We start from the raw sequence: 26911 nt of genomic DNA on the forward strand, positions 1-26911 counted from the left end.
CTAACCCATCATAATTGCTAATATTTTATAAATAACCTTTAACAATAAATACCCTTTAAAACTATAGTAAAATAATTAAGGTCTATCTAGCTACGATAATATTCTATAAACATTATCTTTATAGGAATATAATATGAAAAGATGTTGTTGCTGAGTGTGTGATAAAGGTTGAGAACTTTTTTCGTTAATGTTGCTACCAATACCACAATTTTTCAGCTTATCTAAATGTTCCGTTATTTTGAGCAAATATTTACGATATTTAGGGTGTTTTTCGTAAACTGCGCACATATTTTCCGATGCTGAAATTTCTGAAATAAAATTGTGTGAACTAAAATCATAATATGCGCAAACCGTCTTAAGAACAATTCCAGGTAATTCTAAAGCCAACACTTTGATAAAGTTATGATGGGCTGAATTATGATCAAACAAAGACAATATATTTGTGTTGGTTGAAGAAATATTATGTGTCGACCGTTCTATGTTATTTGTGTTTGAATTATTAGGATTATTCGCAAAGTCAACAGATGTTAATGGGCTTCCAAGAGGAATGACAGTCGATAGTAATCGAGGAAGGGGTGAACTGTTGTACAATTTAGCTATAATTTGACTTTCGTGTTTGCGTTTTGCGAAAGCGCTTAACTTTTCACCGTCAGTCATGAAAGTGATGTTGATGAGGGAAGAAAAGGTTGACATAGACAAATAACGCGATTGAAGGATTGGGGGTTCACTGATGCTCATAGGTATAGGTGGAGGACCAGATGATTGGTTAACAGTGTTAGCATCCCCAGGGTGTTGAGTGAACGACCGTCTGTGCTGATGGCAAAAACTATCGAACCCAGAAAGCGTCATATGATGTTCTTCTCTTAGATTGGATGAAGGTGGTTTGAGAATGGTGGTCAACAAAATGACAGAGGGAGATTGTTGAGACTCGATGTTTTCATCCAAAAATTTATCGAGGCCATTGTTATTCTGAACTTTGGGTGATAAGGCGTTTTTGGTTTTAATGAGCGTTGTAAGAGTAGAATCAGAAAAATCGCAAGATAATATAAGAAGATAATTAACATCAGTAGATATATTTTGGAAGAGATTGTCAGCTTCGTCCATATTCTAGAAGGTTATAAAAAAAGAATTTTAAGAAGACATCTTAAACATAAAAGCAATAATAAATGTATCTTATGGGTTGGCGATATACGTTAAATGTTAAGATAGAAGGTTACTTGATACATAATTTTTGAAAAAAAATGATTAAAGTTTATAAATTTTAATATTGTTGCAAATCATGAATATCTAATATGATAAAAAACTAACTTTTTTTAAATTAACATTTGACTTTACATATAACAAGATGATTTCGATCAAATAATTTATAACTGTTTTTACCCTTATTTCGTCGTATAAGTAATTTGATCTGTATCCATGTTCCCATATGCTTTTAAAGATCTTAGCTAAGCTAGGGAATATTAATTCATCTTCAATCAATTTATTCAAGGACGCTAATGTTATGCCTAAAGGGGATTCTGCTTGATCTCTAAGTTTTTGTTGACCCGGTGAGTTTCTATTAGCTTGTCGAGTTCGTCTCTTAGTCTTATGCCTCCATTTATTTTTATCGATAGCTTCAGTTTCATTCTTTTATGTTTAATCAAATGTAAGTAATTAGAATTGTTAAGGTAACCTTAACCTGTAACTAGTTACATTTTGGGGAATATAACTATAAGTATAACTATTTACATTTAAATTTTTTATTCCATTATATCTAAAATAATAAGTTTTTGATTAATTTTTTATTTTTTTTAAATAAATCGTGTTTGTAATTCTTTCCTCCAATCATATATTAAAAAAATGTGTTTGAATTAAATTACCCATACAATTTTAATAAAATATTATAGTGAATAAAATAGATACTAATTATATACTGTAATAAAATCTCCTTGACAAATTTTTTTATATGATAAATAATTTCGTTGTGCTCATGGAAGGTATTGAACCAAAATTTTTACTATATATAAGATGCCCTTCCTGACATCAGTCTCATGTTGGTTTCTATAACTCGCCTAGGAGATGGTGATTCTATTCCATTATACAATAAATAATATGATTATTATTTTCTTACAACTGCTTTTGTTAATATATTAAATGTCATGTGATAACATCTTTTAAAAAAATAGGGTCTAGCTACTTTTGAAAATTAACGTTAGCGACATAAAATTAAGGTTTTTTAAAAAATGAAATATATGGCTTTTAAAACGAAAAATTGATTCTATTCACTGAAAATTATAATAAGGAAAAACTATGAAGGAACATAAAATCTTCTATATTACTGTCTACACTAAAATAAAATAATTACAAGGTGATCATTGCTCCCAAAAACTTGAAAAAACCGTTCGAGTAATTCAGGATTTCTCATTATGACCACCAAAAAGTCCAAATAACAACCGGTCGATTTATTTCCTTTTTGAAAATTTGATAAGCCAATTTTGTTGCGATCTTCCTCGCATTTTTCGTTATTGTCGAATATTTGTTTCTTGAGTTTTATCAGCTTATCGAAATTAAGACTAAATCCCACACCATGGGGACATTTTTCGAATCGCAAAATCTCTTCAGTGTCCTCTAGATTGTAAGCTAAAATGGCAGTAGAGGGAAGTTTCGAGGGTTTGGTCTCTGTGCTATTTGGAGTATTTGTGGTATGGAATGATGTGGATTTGCGTTTGTGGGTGAACATTTCATTCGTCAGACATTGTTGGTGAAATTGGAAGGCTCTGATTAACAAGTCGTATCTACCGCCTTTTAAATATATATGTAAATTAACATTGTTCAAATGAATATAATGATCTCAAACTCATTTTAAAAGAATTAATCTAAAATATATAAACCTGTAGCTAAGACGTCAAGTGACCTTGGAAACATCACTTTTTTGTTATTCCCTGCTCCTCCAGCGGCAACCTTTGTTTTTAACGTTTTATCGCCATATGATTTAGATTTCTTAATTACTCCAACAACAAAAACTAAGCCCGAATAAGGTAAGCATTCATCCCCTTCTTTCATTTGATCTTCGACTGAAGATGAAAGTTAATAATAATAAAAATCCTATTTCAAAGTAATAAATTAAAACAAACGAATATTTAATCAAATTAAAAAGGATCAATGTGACTAAATTAATAAAGAAAAAGAAGTTTTAAAGATAAAAAGCCAACATAACGAAATTATAAGCTTTTCCGTCATTAAACTATGTTGAATAAAAAAATTGTTAAAATATTTTATTATAATAAACTGTTATGGTCGATCATAAGAAAAAATGATGACAGCAAAATTACCTTTGAAGGAAGAGGCATTACGCGATATGTAAGAATCCGGAAGAGAAAATACATAGGACATGGAGGGCAAGTTTCCAGTTGCCGTCATGGCCTGTAGTAAACGTAACGTGCCTTTTAAATCGCAGAGTGCAGTATTGAGTAAGGTATCAACAAGCGTTCCCTTCTTAGTTTTGATTTTGGAAGCTTTTGTAAGTTAAAGAGTCAAAAATCGAAATAAATTTTATTATTAAAAATAATTAAATTTAAAAAAACTTTTTAGAAACGATTTTTCTATATAGTTAAACAAAATTACTGTTATAGAAATATCTCAAAAATATATATTTATATATTACTATATAAAAAAAAATGTATTATCATTAAAACAATTTTAACCCTATAAAGCTCGACTTTTTAAAATAAAACTAAAAAATTTTTTTATAAAAAATCTTCATTAATAACATCAAGGATGTAAAAATTTTATTTCGACTTTTATTTCATAGTATACAGGTAAAAAAAAAATCATGATACAATTTGGCATCATTGAGCGAAATGGATGTATATAAAAAAATATTTATTTATATATTATGAAAAAATTTTAAAAATTTATTTCCTAGTTATAGCATAAATTTTTTCACACATAGTCCTTAAATATGCGATAACACATAATTTACACCTTTTTCGAGTCTTAGAAACTTCTGGCCAATGCCCTAAATTATCATATCTAACCTCAGTTATTATCTGAGGTAACTTAGATCCTTTTTGTATTTTAGGATTTTCATTTGATGGTCTCCCTATTTTTCTTTTACTAATTTTACATTAACAAGGCAGGAACTATTTGAGATTTAAATGTTATAAGTTTTATAAAAGATTTTTCATTTTTTTGAAGTAATGTCTTCGATACAATAACCATGCTTTCACAATGTAGGTATCTCAAATGAAATATTATTCAAAGTGATATGGTGTTGGAATATTATTTGGGGGATATTTTTTTAGAAAATGTTGTATCAAATGATTCAATATTTTTTAATACCCAATTACTACTGAGACTAGAAAAACTAGGACATTCATGAACATTATCAAGTTCTATGTGGAGTGCATTTATGGGCGAATCTATATCTATATTGTCAATAGGATGATTAAAATTATCCTCACTATTATCAATATCTGTTTCCGAAATATCACCTTCAATTATAATTATTTTATTTGACATCTATAAAAAATAAAATGTATTCAATGTTAATAAAATAACTTATTAAATTCCCAATGAGTTAACTTGGCATCATAACTTTAAAATTATATTTATAAAAATAATTTAAAATCTAAAAAAATATAAATTCATGATAACATATTTGAATATTTTGTCTTCTTTATAAAATAAATAGTTTTCAAAATTTTTCAATTAAAATATATTTAAATAATATGTAAAATCAAGTAATTCAGAAAAAATCGAAACGGAAATATAGTCAAAATTTACATGATAATAAAATAAAAACAAAAGCATATTTTTTTTATTATTGATAAAATACGATTGAATACATTTGTATATTTATTTAAAAATGTTAAATTAAATCGTTGAGTGGTTTTAAACGTTAAAAAATAACATTCAATAAGATGATGTCAAATTAGCTCACAGGACTTTAACGGGTTAATAGTTACTATTCTAAGATCTTTAGAAGCGTGATTTCTTAAATTATAAAAGGTGGTGTTATTCTTCCAATATTATTTTAGGTTATGTTATTTTCAATAATGACTATAGTTGTAAAGAGAGTAAATACGTAAATTTATGAGTTTAAAACATTATAGTAATGGTAAAATAATGTGATATCCGACAGAAAGAAGTGTATCTTGGAAAAAATGACATTAAAAGTAAAAATATATAAAATAGAATTTTTATTTGAAGAAATGATAATTGGTGCTCAAATGGTTTCAAAAATCTATCTACTCATTTAGAAAACTTATAGAAGGTTGTTGATAACTTTGGTTAAATAAATTAAAAAATCAATGGTGAAAAGAGAATAAGAAAAATTGAAATTGGAAGTGAACAGATCATTTTAAAAAAATAATGAAAGCTAATTAGAATATTTTAAAAAATCAGATTTAATAAGTTCCTTATTTCGAGAAAAGGTAAATGTATAAATAATCATCAAACTCAATTCTGTCTCAAGCTCCTCCAGATTATCAAACTGAGAGTCCAAGAGTTGTGTTAGTCCTTCAAATTTCTTCATATCTGCCTCCTCACTTTCTCCTTTCATAATCTTGTGATTTATGACTTGATTTTGATTGATGTTGTGGGTACTTATTAATTCGCGAAATTTGCAAAATAATACTCGATATAAATGAACCTTTTAAATAGGGAAAATAGGTTGCATATAAAAGTTTCATTAATTTTAGAAATAATAAACCATAATTAAGTATTTTCTATTTTAATATTAAACTTACATTCTATACAAAATATTAAACTGTATATAATGGCCAAAAAAATTATATATTTATAATCCTAAATATCTATAAAGAAACATTTTTTTATAGTGCTAACAACGCAACATTTTATAAAAATATTTATTTCAATATGTTTGTTTTTAAATTTAGAATATTTTTGAAAGATGTTAACGAAAGTTTTATAAGGATAGGGAAAGATGAAGATAGTATAATAAACTTGATTGGCTGAATTATCGCTAGCTAATCGTCTACGAATAGTTGTTAAGAGTTCACGAACTGGAGCTCGGCGAGATTCAGGAACATCAAAATGAGCCATGAGTGCCCGGACGAAAGATGTGTGGCTCAGATAGATTTTGTAATTTTTACACTATTAAATATGTTGAAATTAGAATCTGGAATAAAATCAAGAATGTAGTAAATTTTTAATAAAAAAATTATATATATATAAATAAAATATAGGGTTGAATATACCAGCGAAATTTGCGTGATTATACAATCGAGAATATTTAATATTTGCTCCCGATTTTATGTTTTATTGAACAATTTAGATTTCGAAAAATTAGGAATATAAAAGAGAACGATATTAATTTCAAATTTGACCAAACACGGGCGATTTGCATTAATAAATAAACCAAGATTCAGTTTGGTTATCGATTCAAGCCTTAGATTAACTCAAACAGAAAAATGAGTTTAATACTTTAATTGAAAAATGTACGAAACATTTGTTATCACCAGTCCCACCAGTTTATTTGAGATCAAATTTATAAATTATTATGATACTTTTATCTCCGGAAATTTTCCCATAAGCTCTTTACATACGAATAAACATTCCGCTTGTGCAAGGAGCCCAAATTTAACGGCAGGCGTTACGATATCGAAATTGATCTCTCTGACACCTGGTGTATGAATTGTGGATTAATTATTTTTTAAATTCCTTGTTTAAAGAAATTTAAATAAAAATAATTTTGTCAAATTTATTTTACATTAATTTAATATTCCTTACCTATATTACAATCTTATATAGTAAACAGACCGATATAACATTTTTTAATAAAATATGGTCGCAAAAAGAAGTGTGGTAGCTATATAAGGAAGATTACAATTTATAAAAACTTATATAAGCTGTCTCTTATAATTTTCTTACATTAATGGTGTTCAATTGGTTATTAAAATCAACCTTGTGGATGAGTGTAGGCCAAAAGCAGGCGATTGTTCTCGACGGCGTGAACAGTGTCCACATGATATCGTTTTAAACAAGTAATCTCGTTATAGGCTACGTGACGAGCAAACGCGGAACGCGAATCAGGGAATAGCGATATCAATCCTCCTGATCGGTCTAAAAGTATTACTGCACGGGAAGAAAAGGTGGTGTCGCAAAATAAAGCTTGACTCCTTTTTATTATTTTATTTCATAATATGTTGACTTACAATGTCATGGACATTATAGTATATATAATGTTAGATTGGAGAAGTGAAATTTAATTTATCAATGTTAATTAATATTTATAGAAGGTTAAACGCCCATCAATGGGACCGGATACAGTTTTTAAAAATTAGCAGATTTCGGTAAAGCATCTGACACGTCTCATTTTCAAGAAAGACCAAAGAGAGGGATTTTACCATTTAGAAAATGAATTTCTTAAAAAATAAGATTATTATTACTCAACAATTACCTTAAATATCGAATAAAAAATGGTTTTAAATTAGAATATGAAAATTAAAATGAACAATATTTAATTTTAAAGATATGAAAATTTTATTTATTTTTTCTTATTTTATAAAAATTTTTTAAATATTGTACAATCTATTCATATTATATTGATATATTACGTCTAATGTTTGAATTCCTATTTTAGAAAGTTTCTTAAAAAATAAGATTACTCAACAATTACCATAAATTATTGAATAAAAAATGGTTTTAAATTAGAATATGAAAATTAAAATGAACAATATTTAATTTTAAAGATATGAAAATTTTATTTATTTTTTCTTATTTTATAAATTTTTTTTAAATATTGTACAATCTATTCATATTATATTGATATATTACGTCTAATGTTTGAATTCCTATTTTAGAAAGTTTCTTAAAAAATAAGATTACTTAACAATTACCATAAATTATTGAATAAAAAATGGTTTTAAATTAGAATATGAAAATTGAAATGAACAATATTTAATTTTAGGATGAAAATAAACAAAATATTTAAATTGTAATAATAAAGAGTTTATTTTTTTTCTAGTTTTATATTTTTAAAAAATATTGTACGATCTAATAGCGCGTTATTTTTAAGCTTAGCGTTAGATGCTACTTTTGAAAGTGACGTTTAACACTGCATTTAAGGATAATTTAAAATATATTTTTAACGGTGGTATAAGCAAGGACACTGCGAGCGATACTGCTCCGTATTTCTCGAATATTCCTCGCAGGCTCCTTAAAACATTATCGACCACGTGAGTGTGCTTAAGATCTTGAAAATAAGATTCCAGTTGTTTGCTATTGAAATCGTTAAAAATATTATCAAGCCCGGTAGAGACTATGTTTGAACTATTCCTATCATTCGCACTGTTGTTAGCTCTACCCACTGGAGCCGATCTTGATCTAAAAGATTCTGAACTACAATCGTAAGCAAAATCAGCTGCAAAACCAGGAAATCGATAGGGATCAAATAACCCAACAAGTATTTTGCGTAAAGCGAGGGAAGAAGAAAATGATTTGTGGTTCGCTAGAGCTCGACGGAGCAGCAAATCCATTTGTAATTCTTCGAGTTCGAGCGGTGGTAATCTGCCGGACATGAGTAGTTGTTTTGAAGTCGGGCGCTTTAGCGGGTCATGGCATAAGAGCCAGCGAATTATGTCCGACTTTTCGAGAAATGAGTGAATAATATATAAATTTACATAATAAAAATATGTTGTAAATGTCCTAGTTTTGTATTAATATTTGTTCAATTATAGAAATATTTTTTTATGAAAATGTCAATCACGAATTTTAAAAAAAAATTAATTTAAAAAAAAAAAGAACATAAAATGAAATGTGAATTATCAGGCTATTCTTTTCTTTTTTGATATGAATTTTATATTTCTTTTAATTTATGAAATAAATGATTTTGATATAATAAAAATAAAGACAGAATGATTGAGTTCATCTGTTTTGATATATATATAATTTTAATTTCTTTTTAGTAAACTAATTCATAGCTTTCATAAACTTATGTATGAAAATCCTTTTAAAAAGAAAAACATAAGGTATTATTTTGTATGTTTATAATTTCACGGTAAAAGATATAGCATATTAATTTGAGTTTTCCGCTTTTAGGTTTTGAGTTTTGGTGAGAAACCTTTTAAATATAATTGCTTGAAAATTGGAATGACTTTAAAATACTATTAATAATTGAAGGTTCTTTTATAGGTGAAAATATATCGATGTTCATGCTTCGATTTTTAAAAAAAACCTTGTTGATCAAAATAGTCTAAGCTAAAAACAATAAAAAATTGTTACTGTACCCAGTTTAAAAAATATACATGCGCCCAATAAATATTTTTGCAAATCAGCTGATTATATAATATATATTTCAATTATTAGGCCAGATAGCTCGTTTTAGAAAATATGGCGTGAGTTAGGAATAAACTTGAATAACGAATTCGTGTTCAAACCCAGGTGGAAATTTAATTTCCTGCTGGCGAAGCCCGTTGAGGACTTTGATCCTTTCCATGCTGGTACCAAAATGGGGACCCCATATCTCGAAGCACACGAGTCCAAGAGAATATATATCTACCTTTTGATCGTATTTGAAAGCGACGGCCAAAGAATCCTTGCGGCCCCCATGGAGAGAGTGGGTAATTTCAGGGGCCATGTAAAGAGCTGTACCTATGATGCATTTTAAAAAATTAAAAACTAGAGTGTTTTAAATATTTTAATATAATTAGAGATTACTTTTTTTTAGCTTCAATAAAAAAAATATACTTTCTGAAAAAATATTCTCCATTCAAAATTGTTTATTAAAAGCTAAGAACTGGCTCATAAACCGTTTTTCAAACTCGGTCCCATCCGGACCTTAGTCTGACCCATTGACCTTAATTAGGAAAATAATGCTAAACGCTCACCTACTACTTTGCTTCCGCTACTAGCATGACCATTGACAACACATTCATCAACTCTTTTATCGAATGTTAAACTGTTTTGAGTACCTTTGTATATTTCAATTGATTTTCACAAATATATTTAAAAATTGAGAATAATAATCAAATGAAGTAGTTAATATCAGGCAAAAAAAATTAAATACTTAAGAAATCAATATAAAACTTAGTTAAGGTTGTGTCCTAAATGTTTTGAAAAAAACCTCCAAATTTATAAATTTTCTAAAATTAATAAAATTATAAAACATGTTCCGAAATCTTCCATTATTTTTTTACAAACAAAAAAAAATAACCCAAAAACCAAAAACGAGAATAAAATATGAAAAATAACATATTTTAATATTATTTACTAGTTTTTCATAAAATATACCCCCAAAAATTTATTAATTTCTATTATTTTTAAAATAAATGTAAATGACAAAAATGATTTAGAACACTGTTTTATTTTACATTAAAAAAAGCTTTTCGATGAATTTATTTATATTTTTTTAGATTTAGGACACAGCCTAAAATAAAACTACTCATATAAATTTGTCTAGTTCAACAAAAAAGATTAATTTTATTTACTATCTAAAAGTTTTTCTTGTATATATATTTGTTGACCAATAGCTAGACCAAAATCACCAATTTTGATCCTATCCTTGGAATCGAGAAATATATTGACTGGCTTTAAATCTCGGTGAACAATGCCTTGTTCATGCAAATATACCAACCCTTGAAGAGGAGATATAAATTATAAACAATATAAAATTTTTTTAATTAAAACATAAATATTTTTTAATGATGATCTAATCCATGGGTGTATTTTAATTGCATTAATTTGCAAAACAAAATCTAGGAATAAATCCAAACCTTCAACTGTTTCCCTAAAGTATCTCCAAGCCCTTTGAGGTTGCTCATACAATTTATTGCGATCTATGGCGTTACGCAGGGTACTTTTTTCGCAGTATTCCATCTGAATGCATATAAACCTCTGAAACAGCGGAACCTCTCTAAAAGTGTCACAGCTCGCAAGGTTATCCTGTGCTGACTTATCGCAACTATCATTGTGAACATCATTGTCACTCAAATTGGTTTTGGATTTAGTGTTAATATCGTCAAACTTTAGTCCTTCAATGGAACTGATAGACGAGGTATTTTCATCATCTTCACTCTGAGAGGAAAAATAGTTGAAAAAGGAAGACAAAGCTAGCGAGCTGGTCACATCTTCATAAGAAAAATCATTTTGTTTCTGCGTTTCGATATTTGTGATGTGCTGGAACCCATTATAATTTACGTCTAAAAAAGGTACAGAAAATTTTTGAAATTGCATCCTTTCAACTTCTAGTGATAGGCTATCCCTGTCAATCTTGATAGAATCATGTGAATGTGGAGCCTTGTAAAAAAAAAATTACATTCGATTAAAATGTAATACATGCTTTTATATATAGGGTTTACTAGAAAGTTTGCAAAGAGTAAAATATAAAAAAAACAATGGGTTGATAAAAAATATTTTTAAACATGAGCAGGTTTAAAATATTGGATGGGCAGGGGCAATTGCCATAGTAAAATTTATTTCAAAATATTGTATATTATTAATAAATTAAAGCCCTGTATTTGGTCGAAGCCTGGCCCATACCCGAGGACCAATAATCTAAAGATATTTAGGACAGATCGTGCCAAAAATTTTAAAAATCGAGATTGCTTGAAAAATGTTGCAATTTTTTTTAAAATAACATAAATATTTTATCTTGTTTATTCAAAATAAAATTGTAATTAAAATTTATCCGTAATAAGGACAAAGCAATTAATAAAAATTAAAATTCGGACTGGCTACTTGAAGTTATTTGTAAATATTTATTTATATTCGGAGATAAGTAAAAATAAAAAGTAATTATTCAAATTTCTCTTCCTATTTTATTTTATTTTATTCCTTCTGCATGATATTTATAGTTTGGTTTTGTTAACTAATATAAAGAAGATTAAAAATATATTTGAATATATTTAAAATTAAATAAATTTATAAAAGCTTAGCTTACCGATATTTCTCAATTCCAGATCCAGATTATATTCGCTGGTAAAGAAAATAAAAACAATTTAAGAAATAGCTGAATGACAAATCAATTAATATAATATATATGGTGAATTCCATATCAAATCAACAAAAAAAAGTCGATTTTCAACCCGACCCCCTTCAATTTTTCTTAAATTTTGTATACTGGTAGTATATACTATAACTAAAAAAAAATGAATTATTACCTTCCCAAACTGTTTACCCGCTAAGATATGGCCGTTTAAAGCGCGGAAAAATGGTACATTTTTGACAAAATGCACCTCATTTATTTCCAAATATCGCGAGATAATTAAGTTAGAAAAATAATTTAAATTTTATTTTGTAGCTTAATAAAAGTTCTTTAAAATGATATAAAAATAAATATGATGGACATTTTATTAATATCGAAAACCGAATGTGTAAAACCGGAAATGGCCATAAAAAAAGGTATTTTTTCAAAAAAATTTTCTGTAGATAGATATCACACTGCTTTATATTTGTACAAAATCCTAGACTGGGATGAACATGGCTTTAGGAGTTATCACCCTTTATATGGCTAAAATTGAACAAATTTAACATTAATATCATCATATTTTAATTTAATGAATAGTTATGAAATAATGTTAATTTAAAAATTATGTCTAAATGATAGGCCCTTATTTTTTTTTTTCTTTACAAAAAAAATTTGAGAGGTGGCTGGGATAATGAGCTATTTAAAACTTTAGTTAAATTTTATCTCGAAATTAAAATTACATGACAAAATAATTTTAAATATTTTATTTAGCATAAAATAATCTACCAAAATTGAAATTCAACAATAAATTTTCCCCCATATATTCAAAATTAAAAGAAAGGCTTAATTTTGACGAGAATTCTATAGATTATAAAACATTCAAACAATGGATAGCAGTTAATCGAACTACCCTCGAAACACTGACAAAATCCGCTGACGAAATTGTAGATTATTTAATTGAGTAATTAAACAATTTAATTCCTCATTTGTTTATAGCTTCACGATAATCATAAATTCGAAACTTTTTAAAATTCAATTTAAATGTTGGCGAATTCTTAGTTATTGCAGACTTTTCAGAAAACTATGCATTTGTAGTGCAGAACCATACACAAGGATTTAATCAGAATAATAATCAAGCTACTATCAACTCTTTTATAATTTATTATCGTGAGAACAACATAATAAAACATGTAAATTTAGTGGTTATATCAGATTGTTTAAAGCACAACGCATGTGCATTTTATTTATTTTAAAAATTGATCGTATTCTTGAAGGATAGATTTAAGAGAGTGGCTAAAATTTATTATTTTTCTGATGGAGCAGTAACCAATATAAAAATAAAAGGTTTCATTAATCTCTACAATCATGAAAATGATTTTGGGATAAAGGCTGAGTGACATTTTTTGAAATCGCACAAGGTAAACGTCCATGTGACATTTTGGGGGCCGTTAATAAACGGTTAGGAACTCGAGCAAGCTTGCAACGTCAATATGAACATCACATATTGATAAAAATAGATTTATTTAACTATACAAGAAATAATATCTATGGGGTAAATTATATATTTGTGAGCAATTGAATGTATGAACATAGAAAGTCATCTTGGAAGCAGATTTTTGAGAGCAAAGAAAATTTCTGGAACACAAAGTTCCAAGCTTTTATTCCCCTAGACGAAAACAAAGGTCATAATTTATTAAAATTCCTTGGATGATTATAATATATGATATATTGATTGTATTATATGTAATGCAATTTGAGGCAAATAAAGTTATAAATATGTTTAGAATTTTTTTTTCAAGTAACTTCAAGACAAAATTTAACTAAGTGTTAAACAAAGCTAATTATTCCAGCCACTTCTCAAAAATTTTGATAAAGATAAAAAAAAGTAAGGGCCTGTCATTTAGACATAATTTTTAAATTAATAATTATTCATTAAATTAAAATATGATGATATTAATGTTAAATTTGTTCAATTTTAGCCATATAAAAAGTGATAACTCCTAAACCCATGTTCATCCCAGTCTAGGATTTTGTAAAATATAAAACAATGTGATATCTATCTACAGAAAAAAATACCTTTTTTTCTGTGGCCATTTCCGGTTTTACACATCCGATTTTCGATATTAATCAAATGTCTATTATATTAATTTTTATGTCATTTTAAAGAACTTTTATTAAGCTACAAAATAAAATTTAAATTATTTTTCTAACTTAATTATTTCTCGAGATATTTGAAAATAAATGAGGTGCATTTGTCAAAAATGTACCATTTTTCCGCGCTTTAAACGACCATATCTTAGCGGGTAAATAGTGCTGGAAAATAAAATTTCATTTTTTTCTTAGTTATAGTATATACTACCAGTATACAAAATTTAAGAAAAATTGAAGGGGCTCTGGTTGAAACCTTGGTTGATTTGATATGGAATGTAATATTATAAAAATTAAATTAATTAAATAATTATAAACAATTCAATATGTTTTATTTTACTCCATTCTTTTTACTCTTCTTTATATTAGTTACCAAAACCAAATTATAAATATCATGCAGTAGATGAAATAAAGTTAAAAATAAAATATTCATCCACTAGGAAAGAAAATTTGTTTAATTACTTTTAATTTTACTTACGATACTAACGAAAAAATAATATATTTACAAAAAATTCCGAATACAAAAGATTATTAACACATAATTTCGAATAATATTAATAATTTCGAATGGTACGATTAATTTCAAATAATACGAATAATAAAAAACGTATTATTTGATAAATATTTTTCCCATTATTATTATTCTATTCGAATAATTGTGCTATTTGAAAAAACAAATCGAATAACAAATATTTCGTTTTAGGCCGACAGGCAATTTTTTCAAAATATGGACAGATGGAAGGGTTAGAATTTAAAACAATGAGTGGGTGTGCTTATGGACTTAAACATGCCTATCGCATATATCTAGGATTAACTATATAAAATAAATAATAAATATTTATTAGATCATAATGACAAAATAAAACACAGACCTGCAGTTCAGGCCCACATTTGATTTTGCCAGGTTTGGTACGAATGTGTTCAAAAATATTTATTGTAAGGTGGCATATTATTTTGTAAACATTGTTTTTATTCGAAATATCTTTCGGCTCGATTCCATACCCCGTTTTATAGGCCCAGCCTAGGTTTTCATCTCTAGTTTATGCTTGTTCCAAATGTACTTCTCAGACCAGGGGAGGTAATGTCTCAAGCTTACCGACTCAAGCCAAGACTGCGGACCACTGTTTATTACTATAAACATTAACAAATATGGATAAAAACTTGAAATCTTAATTTCCTAAAAATAAAAATTATTCCATAGACCTTTGGCCTGCCCAAGTTGGCTAACTTTATCCCTTACCCAGATGGAATAGGAACAAGTTTTAAAAATTTTTTTTTAATGTATGATGATGGAAATTTTTTTTAGATAAAAGTAAGTGGATAGTTAAAACAATGCACCAAAAAATCATATTTACTAAAACTTAAAAATACGTATCAGGTCTGGGAAAAGACAACCCAGAACTGATAAATATATATAAATGATTTTAAAAAAAGGTTATTTTTATGGTTAAATAATTTAACCCTATATAAAAAAATAAGAAAACTTTATACATTAAAAAACAGAATTTTAAAAAAATCTTAAAAAAATTTTTGAGCAAATATTTTTGAAGATTTTTTTAAAATTATTTGTTAAATATGGATTTATATATATAATTATTTTATTTATAATAGGTGTTGTTTAGCATAAATTGTTAATTGATTCATTCATTATTAAATTTTTAACACAACCATTATATTAACATTTATTCTTTCACGTGAAATATTGATAATTTTATTCACTAAATTGTATTTGAAAAAGTATTTATAGAGATAATCTTTTAGTTAGAAAGTTGCAATCATTATGAAATAAATAAAATAAAATTATTAATATTAGAAAATTTCTTTTGTGTTTCTTTTTGATATTGATGATGGACGAAAGTACCTCAAACTTAGTAAATTTCATGGCTTACTTCATTATTGATTTCTATGTTGAAAGATTTTTTTATGTATGAAAATTACAAAAGATTATATTTATAAGAGAATTTGCCATTTACAGTAAAAATTGATCAAAAAATTCCTCTTTAAAAAGGAAAAATTTTTTGAAGATTTTTTTTCAAACTTTGATTAAAAATCCCAATTGAATTAGCAGTTTAAAGATTTTAAAATAGTTATAAATTAATTATGTAACAATAAAATATTTTTTGTTCTTATCGAAACTTTTCCTGTTTTTTCGATTTTTTTTAAATTATCGCTTGATGTTTTAAAATCTAAATATATTTCGAATATTTTATTCGACATATTAAAGAGTTATTTATGTGAAAATTATTTTATAAAATTTTACTTTATTTTCATCTTTGGTCTTTTCATTATTAGTACTTGTGACCGATGTATCATAACTTGAAGTTTTAGGGCACTCAAATGTCTCAAACCAAGAGTTATAATATCTAATTTATTTTTAAATTAAAATTAATTATAAATTGCATACCATTTGTTTCAGTGGTTATAAATGTAAAGTTAAAAGGTCAAAAGGTTTTTAAAAGAACTTTATTTATAAGATCCTATTTTATTTTAAAAAACTCAATAGCTTTTATAATTTACATTAGTGAATGAAAAAGGCATTATGACTATGACTTTTATATGCCTTAAAAAGCTAGAATAATTCAAAAATCATTATAAAAAATGAAGAGAATTTCAATCGATTTCATTGATTCATTCCATTCTTCTTTTTTTTAAATATAATGAATCAATTATCAGTCCATTTTAAATAAGCCATTTTTTAGCATTATTTTAGCTAATAACTTATTTTTAAAATATTTACATGAAGAAGTTTCAAATGATAATTTACAAAGTTAAGAAAATGACCATTATTCACCTAACGATATTCTCGTGGTTCAGGCTTGACAAAAGTTTGATTTCTCGTGCAATTTTCCTATCAAATCCACGTCCTCCTCCACGAGGCACGAGTATGCGCTTGACAGCGTAAACACGTCCATCCATCAAATTTCGAGCTTTGACTACGTCACCAAACCCGCCTCGTCCCAGCCGTTCCACTTCCTCAAAATCTTGCCTTAATCGAGAGTCAGGCCCTGTAGGCAGAAGGGGTAAAAGTGAACCCTTTTGATCACCTTTGACATTATTCCATTTTTAATTTAATTTGTATTTTTTGAGACCTAGAAGAGAACTGCAATGGATGGGTTTTTAGCCTTTTTACAATGTGCGGGCAATGGGTGGATGAATTTTAAATATTTTTTGGGCGATATGAGCAGAAGAGACTCTAATTAAAATCTTTTTTTTTATAAGTTTAATTAAAAATACATAAAATCATATAAACAAGAAACCAAACAACCCATTAAAACATTTTTAAACAATGGGCGGATGGTCGGGTTAAACAAAATTTTTAAACAAGCGGGTGGGTAAACTTAAAAAACCATGGATGAAACGGGAGGCAAGGTTAACAAAAATTAAACACGAGTGGGCTGGCTAGTAGGGTAAAACCCGACAATTGCAGACCTCTTACCTTAAGTCCCCAATCCATATGGGTTACCAATAAGATATCGTTACCAACTATAAACATGGCCGAATTAATAAAAAAATTTATGCACAAGGTTGATTTGATAAAAAAAATCAGGGTTGTGCATTTGACCGGTCAAATACAATTCGGTCAATTGACCGATATTTGACCGGTCAAATATGGTCAAATACGGTCAAATATGGCCAAATTCAAATAAATGTTTTTTACACCAATATTAACTTTATTTTGCATTTATATAATATTATAATAAATCTATGTATAATAATAAATATCATAATATTTTTTAATTCATTCTATAGTCAATGTTTCACCCTCCGTGGCAGAGTCTTGTTCCGATTCATATTCAATATCATTATTTTCTTTAATATTTTTAATCAATCTTACCCTAACCCTAACCCTAACCCTAACCCTAATGATACACTCTTACTAATTTTCCTGCTGTAGAAGCCTTTAATCTATTTCTGTTTTTCGTGTGAATATTGCCCCAAACCGACCAATTTCTTTCAGAAGAAGAAGTCGAACTTGGAAATGTTAGTAAAATATTAGCGACTTCTCTTAATGGGCAAGGTGGGCAAAATGCATTCCACCAACTTGAGGCCGAAATTTGATTGTTTCTTATGGAAGTTACAACTTTCCACATATTATGGCTATTAAATATACCGCTTTTGCTTCTGAAATTTACTATATTACTCAAAATATTTTGATTATCACCACCTTGTAAAATACCCAATTCTTGTATTATATTACATGCTTCATCAAATTCAGTATTAGTAAGATGCTCCCCTTGATATTGGGGGTCCAATAAATAGCAGCATTGTGAGCACATGTATTTATATCAGTTTTTCTCTTTTCAAACATAACCTTAATTTTTTTTTCTTGAGATGGAGAAAATATAGAATCATGGCATGATTGTATTATGTGTTTTTCCAAATTAAGCATCTCGTTTTTTACTTGGGCCAAAGTACATTTATCCCCTTGCACTTTCAACAATGAGGTAGCTAAAGGTTGGAGTATAGCTAAAAATTTTAAATTTTTCGTCCAAAATTCTTCGTTTAATATATTATTGGTAATTTCTATGGGACAATTATCACAAACAGCTTCTTCAACAACTGATGCTTTTAGAGCTTTCTTGCATATTTGAATTTGCTCCATACATTTTATTGACGATGCCCATCTTGTTTGGCTAATTGTACTTAATGTAGATGGTATGCCATAAAGATTCTTATTACGGGAAAATACTGCAGCTGGTATGTGTTTATTCTTGAAAAATTTAACAATTTTTTTAATTATTGAAATATGGTCACTGAAGGCGTCCAATCGTTCAAAATCGTGAAAGAATAACTGCAATGTATGCGCTGCACAACCATAACATTGTATATGATTATAAATAGATTCAGATTTTAGAATTCTCCAGGCTGCTTTTATGTTAGCGGCATTATCAGTAACTAAAGAATATACTTTTACCGGATTCAATTCATGAATTACATTTTTAAATTCCTGGGCAATATAATCTGCCGTATGGCGATTTTCCTCAGTATTTAGAAATTTGTAGAACACTGGAACAGGCGTCATCACCATTAAATTAATAATACTCTCGTTTCTAATGTTGCTCTAGCCATCTGATACAATTGATAAGTAAGGAGCTTTATCTATTATATCTGCAACTCTCACCTCCATATCACCTGACGCTTTGTCTAGAAGATATCCAGCCAGCTGCCTTCTCCTGGGTAATGTGTAAATAGGACGTATTTTTTTAAAAAATTCTTGGATGTAGGGATTTTCAGTGATGTGGAAAGGTAAATTGCTCGCATATACAGCCTTTGCAAACAATTGATCCAGCTCATTTTTTTCTTTGGGATTAATTCTATCTATGAAACCGGTTATACAAGATTGAGATTTATATTTAATCGCCTTGCTTGTAGATTGATTAGAAATAAGGGAATCAAATTCTCCTGAGTCACAAGACAAAATATTGTTCATTTGATAATCATTCTCACTTATTTCACCCAATTCTTCATTAGAGTTAGACTTAGAAGTATTACAAATTACATTTGTGATATTTTTTGTAGAAGTTGATATTTTGGAATTTGAATAAAATTTTTCCTTAATTATAACAGGGCACATAGTACAGCTGCTTAATAAATGTTTGACCATTCTATCAACGTGGGTGATATAGGACATCTTGCAAAACTTGCACACCGCTTTAACTGATTTACCATCGCGTACTTCTTGAAAATGTTTCCAAACATGATGCTTTGGTTTGACCATAATCCCTAATATATTAAAATTTAACAAAAAATGATTTTGATTATTGTAAAGTTAATCAATCTTAACTATTTTATAATTATCGACCAATTATTCCAATAATTTCTTAATATTATAAATATAATATAATAAACTTTTTACCAGAATTGAATAATATTCCTTAAATCTGACCAGAACAATTAAAATGAAAATTAATTTTAAAAACCAAATATAGCAAGTGTAAGTAAAACAAATGAGAATTAATATAATTTATACTCGGCTAAATATTAAATAAAATTTAAATTTATTAAAAAATAAGAATGAAAAAATTATATTATGATTATAATAAATCGGGTATTTTTATTTTTTTTAAGAAAAATGAATTGAAAAAAATAAAGAAGGCGAGAAACGGCAATGATTAGGCAAAAAAATAACTAAAAATATTACTATATTTAGAAAAATTACATATTTATATTTTAATAAAAAAATAATAAGATTGATAAACATGCTTTTAATGCATACTAGTTAATTATATCAAAATATTTATTCGCCATTAATATTTTAGAGTATTTGACCGTATTTGACCAGTCAAATACTCCTCCGGTCAATTGACCATTTGACCGGTCAATTGACCGACATGCCAACCCTGAAAAAAATTAAATATTCATATTTTTTTCTACAATTTCTTCCTTGTATGAATTTAGGCTTGTCTCCAGCTTGATTGCCTAATTATGAAGCAATATATTATAGTAGTTAGCTAAGATCATCTTTATTTAAAAAAATATTGTTTAGGGAAGAAAAATTAGAATTCATGGTATATTAAATTTATTCTGGATCAACATTCTCTTTAAAACGTTTTAAATAAATCATAACAATTTTTGTTAATAAAACCATCTCTATAAAATATTCACTTGGCGCTCTTTCGTACTGAATATTGGGATCCAATACTAAATATTGAGCTTCAGTATGCTCTATGCAAAAAAACTTGTTCTTATTTCAATAAATAAAAATATGTATAAAATATTACATTTATATACTTTTGTATTTTTACACTTATTTTTTAATATTCTTTTGGTCATTAAATATGAAATTTAAACAAGGTAACTTCTACATGGGTGTATAATTACTTTTTTTAAGGAATTTATCAAGTCAAACTTGTGCACCGACGAAGCTATCGGCGGCCGGCGCGAGTTTTCAAAATCTAAGGCGGCAGGCGGCGCACCGCTTTTTAGCCGCCGTCAACATAGGCGGCATAAATCAGCGCACCGACATAAATTTTTTAAAATACTAATTGAAAGTGTGGCACCTGCTAGTTATCGAATGTTTATTTGCTAACCTTGTCAAATATTTTGTATCTGATATTTTCTCTTAGTTTTCAATCTCTATATACATTAATCTAAAACATAGTCTATAAGTTTAATGTTTAATAATAAATTCCGACTAGGTGCAATTTTGCTCTATTAGATATTTTGTCAAAAAATAAAAGCCAACAACTGGATAATTTTTGAAATAAAAATGTTTTTTTTTATCTGCGCCAGAATATTAGCTTAAAAATTTGCAAATCAAATTTTTTTTATCAATTCATGGTCCTATGCAGTTTTCATAAATAAAAAAATTAATTTAATTTTAATATCTCATATTTTTTTATATGGTTATTAAATTTTATTTAAGATAGTTTTTATAGTTTTGTATGTAAATTTTTTTAATATTTTAATCAGTAAAGTTTACCTATCATTAGAATAAGAAAAAAAATTATATGCCGCTGGGCGTGATTTTCCCAGGCATTTTCGACTGGAAGGCCAGTGTACAGGTCTAAGTATACTATATCTAATGTATTATAAATAACAAACGAATAATTTTATATTTTTAAATTAGTACTTTATGGTGGGTTTGTTTGTTTGAATATTTTTTTTATTATAAACACCCAGAAAGTTTATTTTTTATTTCATAATAAAGTAGTCAATAAATTTTGGAAACTTTGATCTTTTGTGATTGACTGACTTTTTAAACAATATTTTATTGAATTAAATTTTAATTACAATAGAGTTTAGTTATGAGCACATACCAAATTGTCAAATTATTTCGATACTCTATTTAGAAAATAGATCTATAAAATATATTTTTCTAAAAGTATTTAGATACTGTATTATCTCGATATATAAATGTTCTACCCATGTTTAGATAGATACATTCTTATAAAAATATCGGCATCACGATATGTTAGAAAAGTATTTATTAACTCTGGGACATACAGAAAATTAATTCAACTTGAAGCCAGTGGTAAATCGAGATCTGCCATATCTCTAATTTATTATATCAAGCAAAATTGTATTACTTAATAAATTAAATCCATTATCTTCATCAATTGATGGATTGCCTTGATAGGAAGTACTCAATGATTCCTCATCAAAAACATGACCATTTGTTAGTTCAGTATAAGCCAACTTTTGAGTGTGATGATTGTCTAAGCATTTAAGACAAGGATATATTGTAAAAAATTATTTTGTTAAATATAAATATTCACCTGGATTGATAGGAGGTAAGCCATTAACATTTGGATTATTAATATTTTCATGTAAAATTGAACTATTTTTTATTTATAATACTAAAGTTATAAACATTATAAAAAATATATATTTACTGTTTATATGAATCAATGAGATGGGTGTCAAGATGTTTCTCAATTTTATTAATGCTAATTTGAAAGGATCTACGATAGTGATGATCTATCTGTAACTCTGCATTGGTATCATTTATATTTTTTGTAAAATCTTTATCCAAAAAACTTGCAAAACATAATAATAAAATTTAGGTTGAGGTTATATCAATATTGAATAAATAAATTTTTAAAAAAATCTTAAAAGGTGATCACCTTTTTATCTTCACCGATTGCTCAGATGAAGTACTCTCTAAATAAGTAGCCAAAACCTGAAATTGAGTCAAATCTAATAGCCATAATCAGAAAGATAAAATATTTAGTAACCAGAATCAGATCCGCTCTTTAGAAATATTAACAATGGTGGTTTCAAAATTTAAATTAAATAGTATTACTAAATGACGAACTTAATATATAGGCCAAAACCTTAATTGCCTATGTAAAAATTACAATAAAAGACCAACTTTTAAAAAAATATAGAAAAAATCAGAAATGAGTCCATATATTGTGATATATTTAGTCAATCATGAGTAGTTGTGAGAATGACTAGGGAAGACCGGGGTTATATTGTCTATAAAAAATTGTGCTATAAAGATTAGATGAAGCAATTTTTCCAAAATTTTTAAACGTAGTTTTATTCTTTATATTGTGGTAGAAATTAAAAAATCTTTTAGTTTTTAATTAATATGAAATTTTAAAAAAATGAAAATTTAAGAAATATGAAAAACACCCGTGGTACTTATTATCCTTTCGCGTTGCGTGTCATAGCGCTTCTTTATTTATAGATTTTCAAAATTTTTTATATAAAAATGTTAATTCTAAGTAAAAAAATAAAAATAAATTGTCAAATGTGTTAAATTTATTAGGTTAATCTATATTATTTAAATATATGGAATTTGGTCATTAAACTGTAATATAATTTACAAAAGATCATCTTCATATTGTGGCCCTAGACAAACTAGTGGCTTCCAGTGTTTATAAAAATTTAGTTGGATTTTTTTTATTCGAAATAATTCCTGTGATAATAGGTACCCCGCCAAAACTTGCCCCAGGTCTTGACATTAATTAAAATTTAATTTTGTATGATAAAACGGAGATTTTTTTTTTCATTTAGAAATATTAAGTCAATAACTTTTATAGAAAAAAGTTATTAGCGAAAATTTAAAATTTTAAAAAGTTACTTTAAACTTTTCATGAGCAATTTTGTCCGAAACATTTATAGACCTACTTAAGCACCTTATTAAAATACATATTTGGCTTAAATTTTAAATCTCAAAGTTTATTAGTTGTTAAGTTATTTGATAAAGTACCTGCCCCGGGAACACACTATCCCCAGTTTAACCTACTCACTTTTTATTGAATAATCAAAATGGTATGAAATTTTATTTTATTTCTATTTACAAACTGTTTATTTTATTTTTTTTGAAGTATCTAGATATAAAAATGTGGTATCTGTTTCTAGATAGATTTTTGATTAAGATATCGGTATCTAGATATTATTTTAGACGATGTATCTGTATCTAGATCCATTTAAAAAGTATCTTTTAACAACTCTGTTAACAAGGCATAATTGCTGCAATCATATTTTATCTGACATTTTATTTTCGCCAAATGAAGTATTTTTAACTTATCTTATTTTAATTTTTATAGTTTGTTATCAATACTGTTCAAGTAACTATTAAAAATAGTGCGTTAAGCAGGGATCGGTAGTGAGACACTACTTTGATAGATGCTAAAATTAGCTGATTTTAAAAAAAAATTTTATTAATACTTTAAAATGACGAAAAATTTTTTATTAACTTTTGAATATTAAATTGGATTTATTTTAAAAAATTATATTTGTTTCTTTTAATCTCCTACAATAATTCATTTATTTGAAATTTGAAATCCACAAATTGATTTCTTCATATCAAATATTCATGAATGGTTTAGAGATTTAAATGCCATGAACAAATATCAATATTCCGACTATAGGATGATTAGCTATTATTGTAGTAAAAAATATGGGAAACTTAATCAGCCAACTTAGTGAAACAAAATCTCAGAATTTACTTATTCCAGAGATAAATGGCGATTCAATCAAAAGTTGCAGGGTGTTTAGTTTTGTAAATATAAATGAGACTAAATAAGTGGTAGTGTTGAGTTTTAAGATAATGAAAACGAACTAAGTCCTTGCAAATAAAAATGCCTCTTTAAAAAATGAATGGATAACAGCTGAAACTGCAGAAAAAACAGTCGTAGGGAAGGCTGGATTCTTGTCTAACCCTAAAAAGCAAACCTTACTTTTGCTCCACTTTATTAGTTTTATGGTAGGTTTAAATTGTAAAAATACATCAAAATTTTATTTTTTAGGGGAAAGAGTGAACTATATCTGGGGATGAACGAACTTTTGCTCAGGGCTATAAAAAGCTCTGCTTAATTTTTCACATAAAATTTATACATCTTAAAAGACATATTTAATGATTTAAAGCATAAAAGTAATATATAAAAATATTTATAAACAAATAAATGAACATTATACAAAATCTTGTAAATAAAAATAAAATTGCAACAGCTTCCATGTGTGTGACTAATAATTACATTTAAGACATTGTAACCAGTCTTGATTATTATGATGCTTGTTAAAAAATTTTGGTATACTAAACAATTGTTTTTCTCAATAACGTTTTTCTATTTTATTTCTTTTATTAGCTCTCTCCATGGTTTTTTTTTTATATATGACAAAGATTAAAATAGCAGAATATTGTTAATTTTTGCTTCCATGCTTTTTATAAAATATTGGACATTGGAGAATTGATTCTGGATCAAAATATTTAGAGGTTGTTGGCTTATTTGCATAAGAATGCAAATGCATTCAAAATAAACGTTTGACAAAGTTCGTTTTTTTTAAAAAAAGATGAATTGTGTTCCTGTTATTTATTTTTGACATAGAGATTTTTAAAACCTGGCCCAGCATAACTGGCTTAAAGTCAAGCGTATTTTTTTTTAAATCCTTGGGCTGAGTTGGGCTAGTTATTTTTTTAAAAATTTGAAGTGAACCAAGAGAGGTTTGAATTTTTAAATATAATATAATTGATTTTGTGAAATAAATTAATATATTTATAAATTTTTGCAAAAAACATTATTTGTAGATTTTTTTTACAATTTTTTCTATATTTAAATTAATTGGAGTAGGAAGGGTGGAAATATTAATTTAATTTTTATTTCATAAGGCTTTTGGTGACAAATAAAAAAAATTTCTTCATGATGGGGCTAGGAAAATTTAAACAAGGCCTGGATTAAAACATTAGACCTGATATAGATCACTTGTATTATTGTAGTAATATGTAATTTAAACTTTCAAAAAAAAGACTAGTTAATAAAAATAAAATTTCATGCTATTATAGTTAACAAGTAAAAATTGGAAATTCTTTCATTTCAAACGTAACCAAAATTAAAACTCATTATTACCTAATGTTATTGGGTAATTTTATATCCAATTCTTGTTTTTTCTTTATTTCCTTTTCAATTTCTATCATATTTTGAAAACGAATTTTCTGTAATCTCTCAAATTTTTCCATTTTCAATTTCTCTAATTCATTAGCTTTATTTTTCTGATTTATAAGCATTTCTTCATAAAATGATCCATAGTGAGATGAAACTTTGATCATATTTGAGTTTACACTAGAGAATGTGGATGATTTTTGCAATCTATTCTGTTCGGTAGGTTGATTATTAAATTGTAAATTATTTTGAATACTATAAAATAAAAATTAAAATTTTACAACAAATGCTAATCTCACCTATATAATAATTTTTGTGCATTAAGAATAATTTCTAATAACATTTGTTTTCCTTTTAAAGAATTTGCAAACAAAATAATGGATTTTTTTAATTCCATTAATTGAATCTTTTCCAATCCATTTGATTCCATGATATTAATTTTTGGCACTCTAAACATGATATATACATTTTTTGATTATAAAGTTTGCCTTCTTTTTACTTATGTGGATAATCAAAGCCACAAATAAACTTTAATGTTATACCAATATCTGCTAAGTGTGGATTTCTATCATTAAGTCTCACTGTAATTATTGGAGGGACATGGCACTAAATAAATTTTAAATCTGGGATTTAAATATTATATACTATATTATCTGGAGATCTAAAGTCCGAGAAATCCTCTCTAAATATCTCAGATATAAGTTTTACTTCATTTTCATTACTCTCCCAATCATCTTCCATGCATTTGAAAGAATCTACTAGAGTTTTGAATCAGAAGACTGACACTTATGCCTTCAACTGATCAGTCAGAATTGACAATTATGACATTTGTCAAATATTAATATTACAGAAAGTTAAATATGGTTACATTTAGATTGAGCAGAATAAACTATGACCACTCTTTACTTTATAGATTCTTTGATGTATTATCCAACATTATCTTAACTGACAGAGTTAGTTAGGAAGTAACATGAATATTTGTATTTGTATTTTCTTGAATATTTTATAAAATATAATATTT

General features: G+C 26.9%; 1 protein-coding gene across 2 annotated transcripts; it reads right to left on the bottom strand.

Moving 5' to 3' along the window:
• Positions 1-23: 23 nt before the first annotated feature.
• On the bottom strand, positions 24-26653 carry LOC135925652 (uncharacterized). Of its 2 annotated transcripts, XM_065461058.1 has the most exons (23): positions 26536-26653; positions 26390-26496; positions 26190-26339; positions 25858-26145; positions 22393-22536; positions 22276-22337; positions 22087-22215; positions 16848-17100; positions 16317-16419; positions 10716-11238; positions 10431-10577; positions 9831-9914; positions 9356-9594; positions 8095-8588; positions 6907-7121; positions 6510-6625; positions 5947-6096; positions 5440-5632; positions 3312-3494; positions 2871-3053; positions 2345-2781; positions 1381-1626; positions 24-1107 (listed from the first exon to the last, which is right to left on the bottom strand). In XM_065461058.1, the coding sequence occupies exons 1-23, from the start codon at positions 26629-26631 to the stop codon at positions 91-93; spliced, it is 5559 nt and encodes a 1852-aa protein (XP_065317130.1). In that variant the 5' UTR covers positions 26632-26653; the 3' UTR covers positions 24-90. The 2 variants fall into 2 exon arrangements, with proteins under 2 accessions (XP_065317130.1, XP_065317131.1); XM_065461059.1 differs by lacking the exons at positions 22087-22215; positions 22276-22337; positions 22393-22536; ... (1 more) ...; positions 26390-26496; positions 26536-26653 and having other exon boundaries at positions 26-1107; positions 25858-25964.
• Between the last annotated feature and the right edge of the window lie 258 nt (positions 26654-26911).

Source organism: Gordionus sp. m RMFG-2023, chromosome 3 (assembly GCF_954871325.1).
Source record: "Gordionus sp. m RMFG-2023 chromosome 3, tfGorSpeb1-WG-v2, whole genome shotgun sequence".
Classification (NCBI taxonomy): domain Eukaryota; kingdom Metazoa; phylum Nematomorpha; class Gordioida; order Chordodea; family Parachordodidae; genus Gordionus; species Gordionus sp. m RMFG-2023.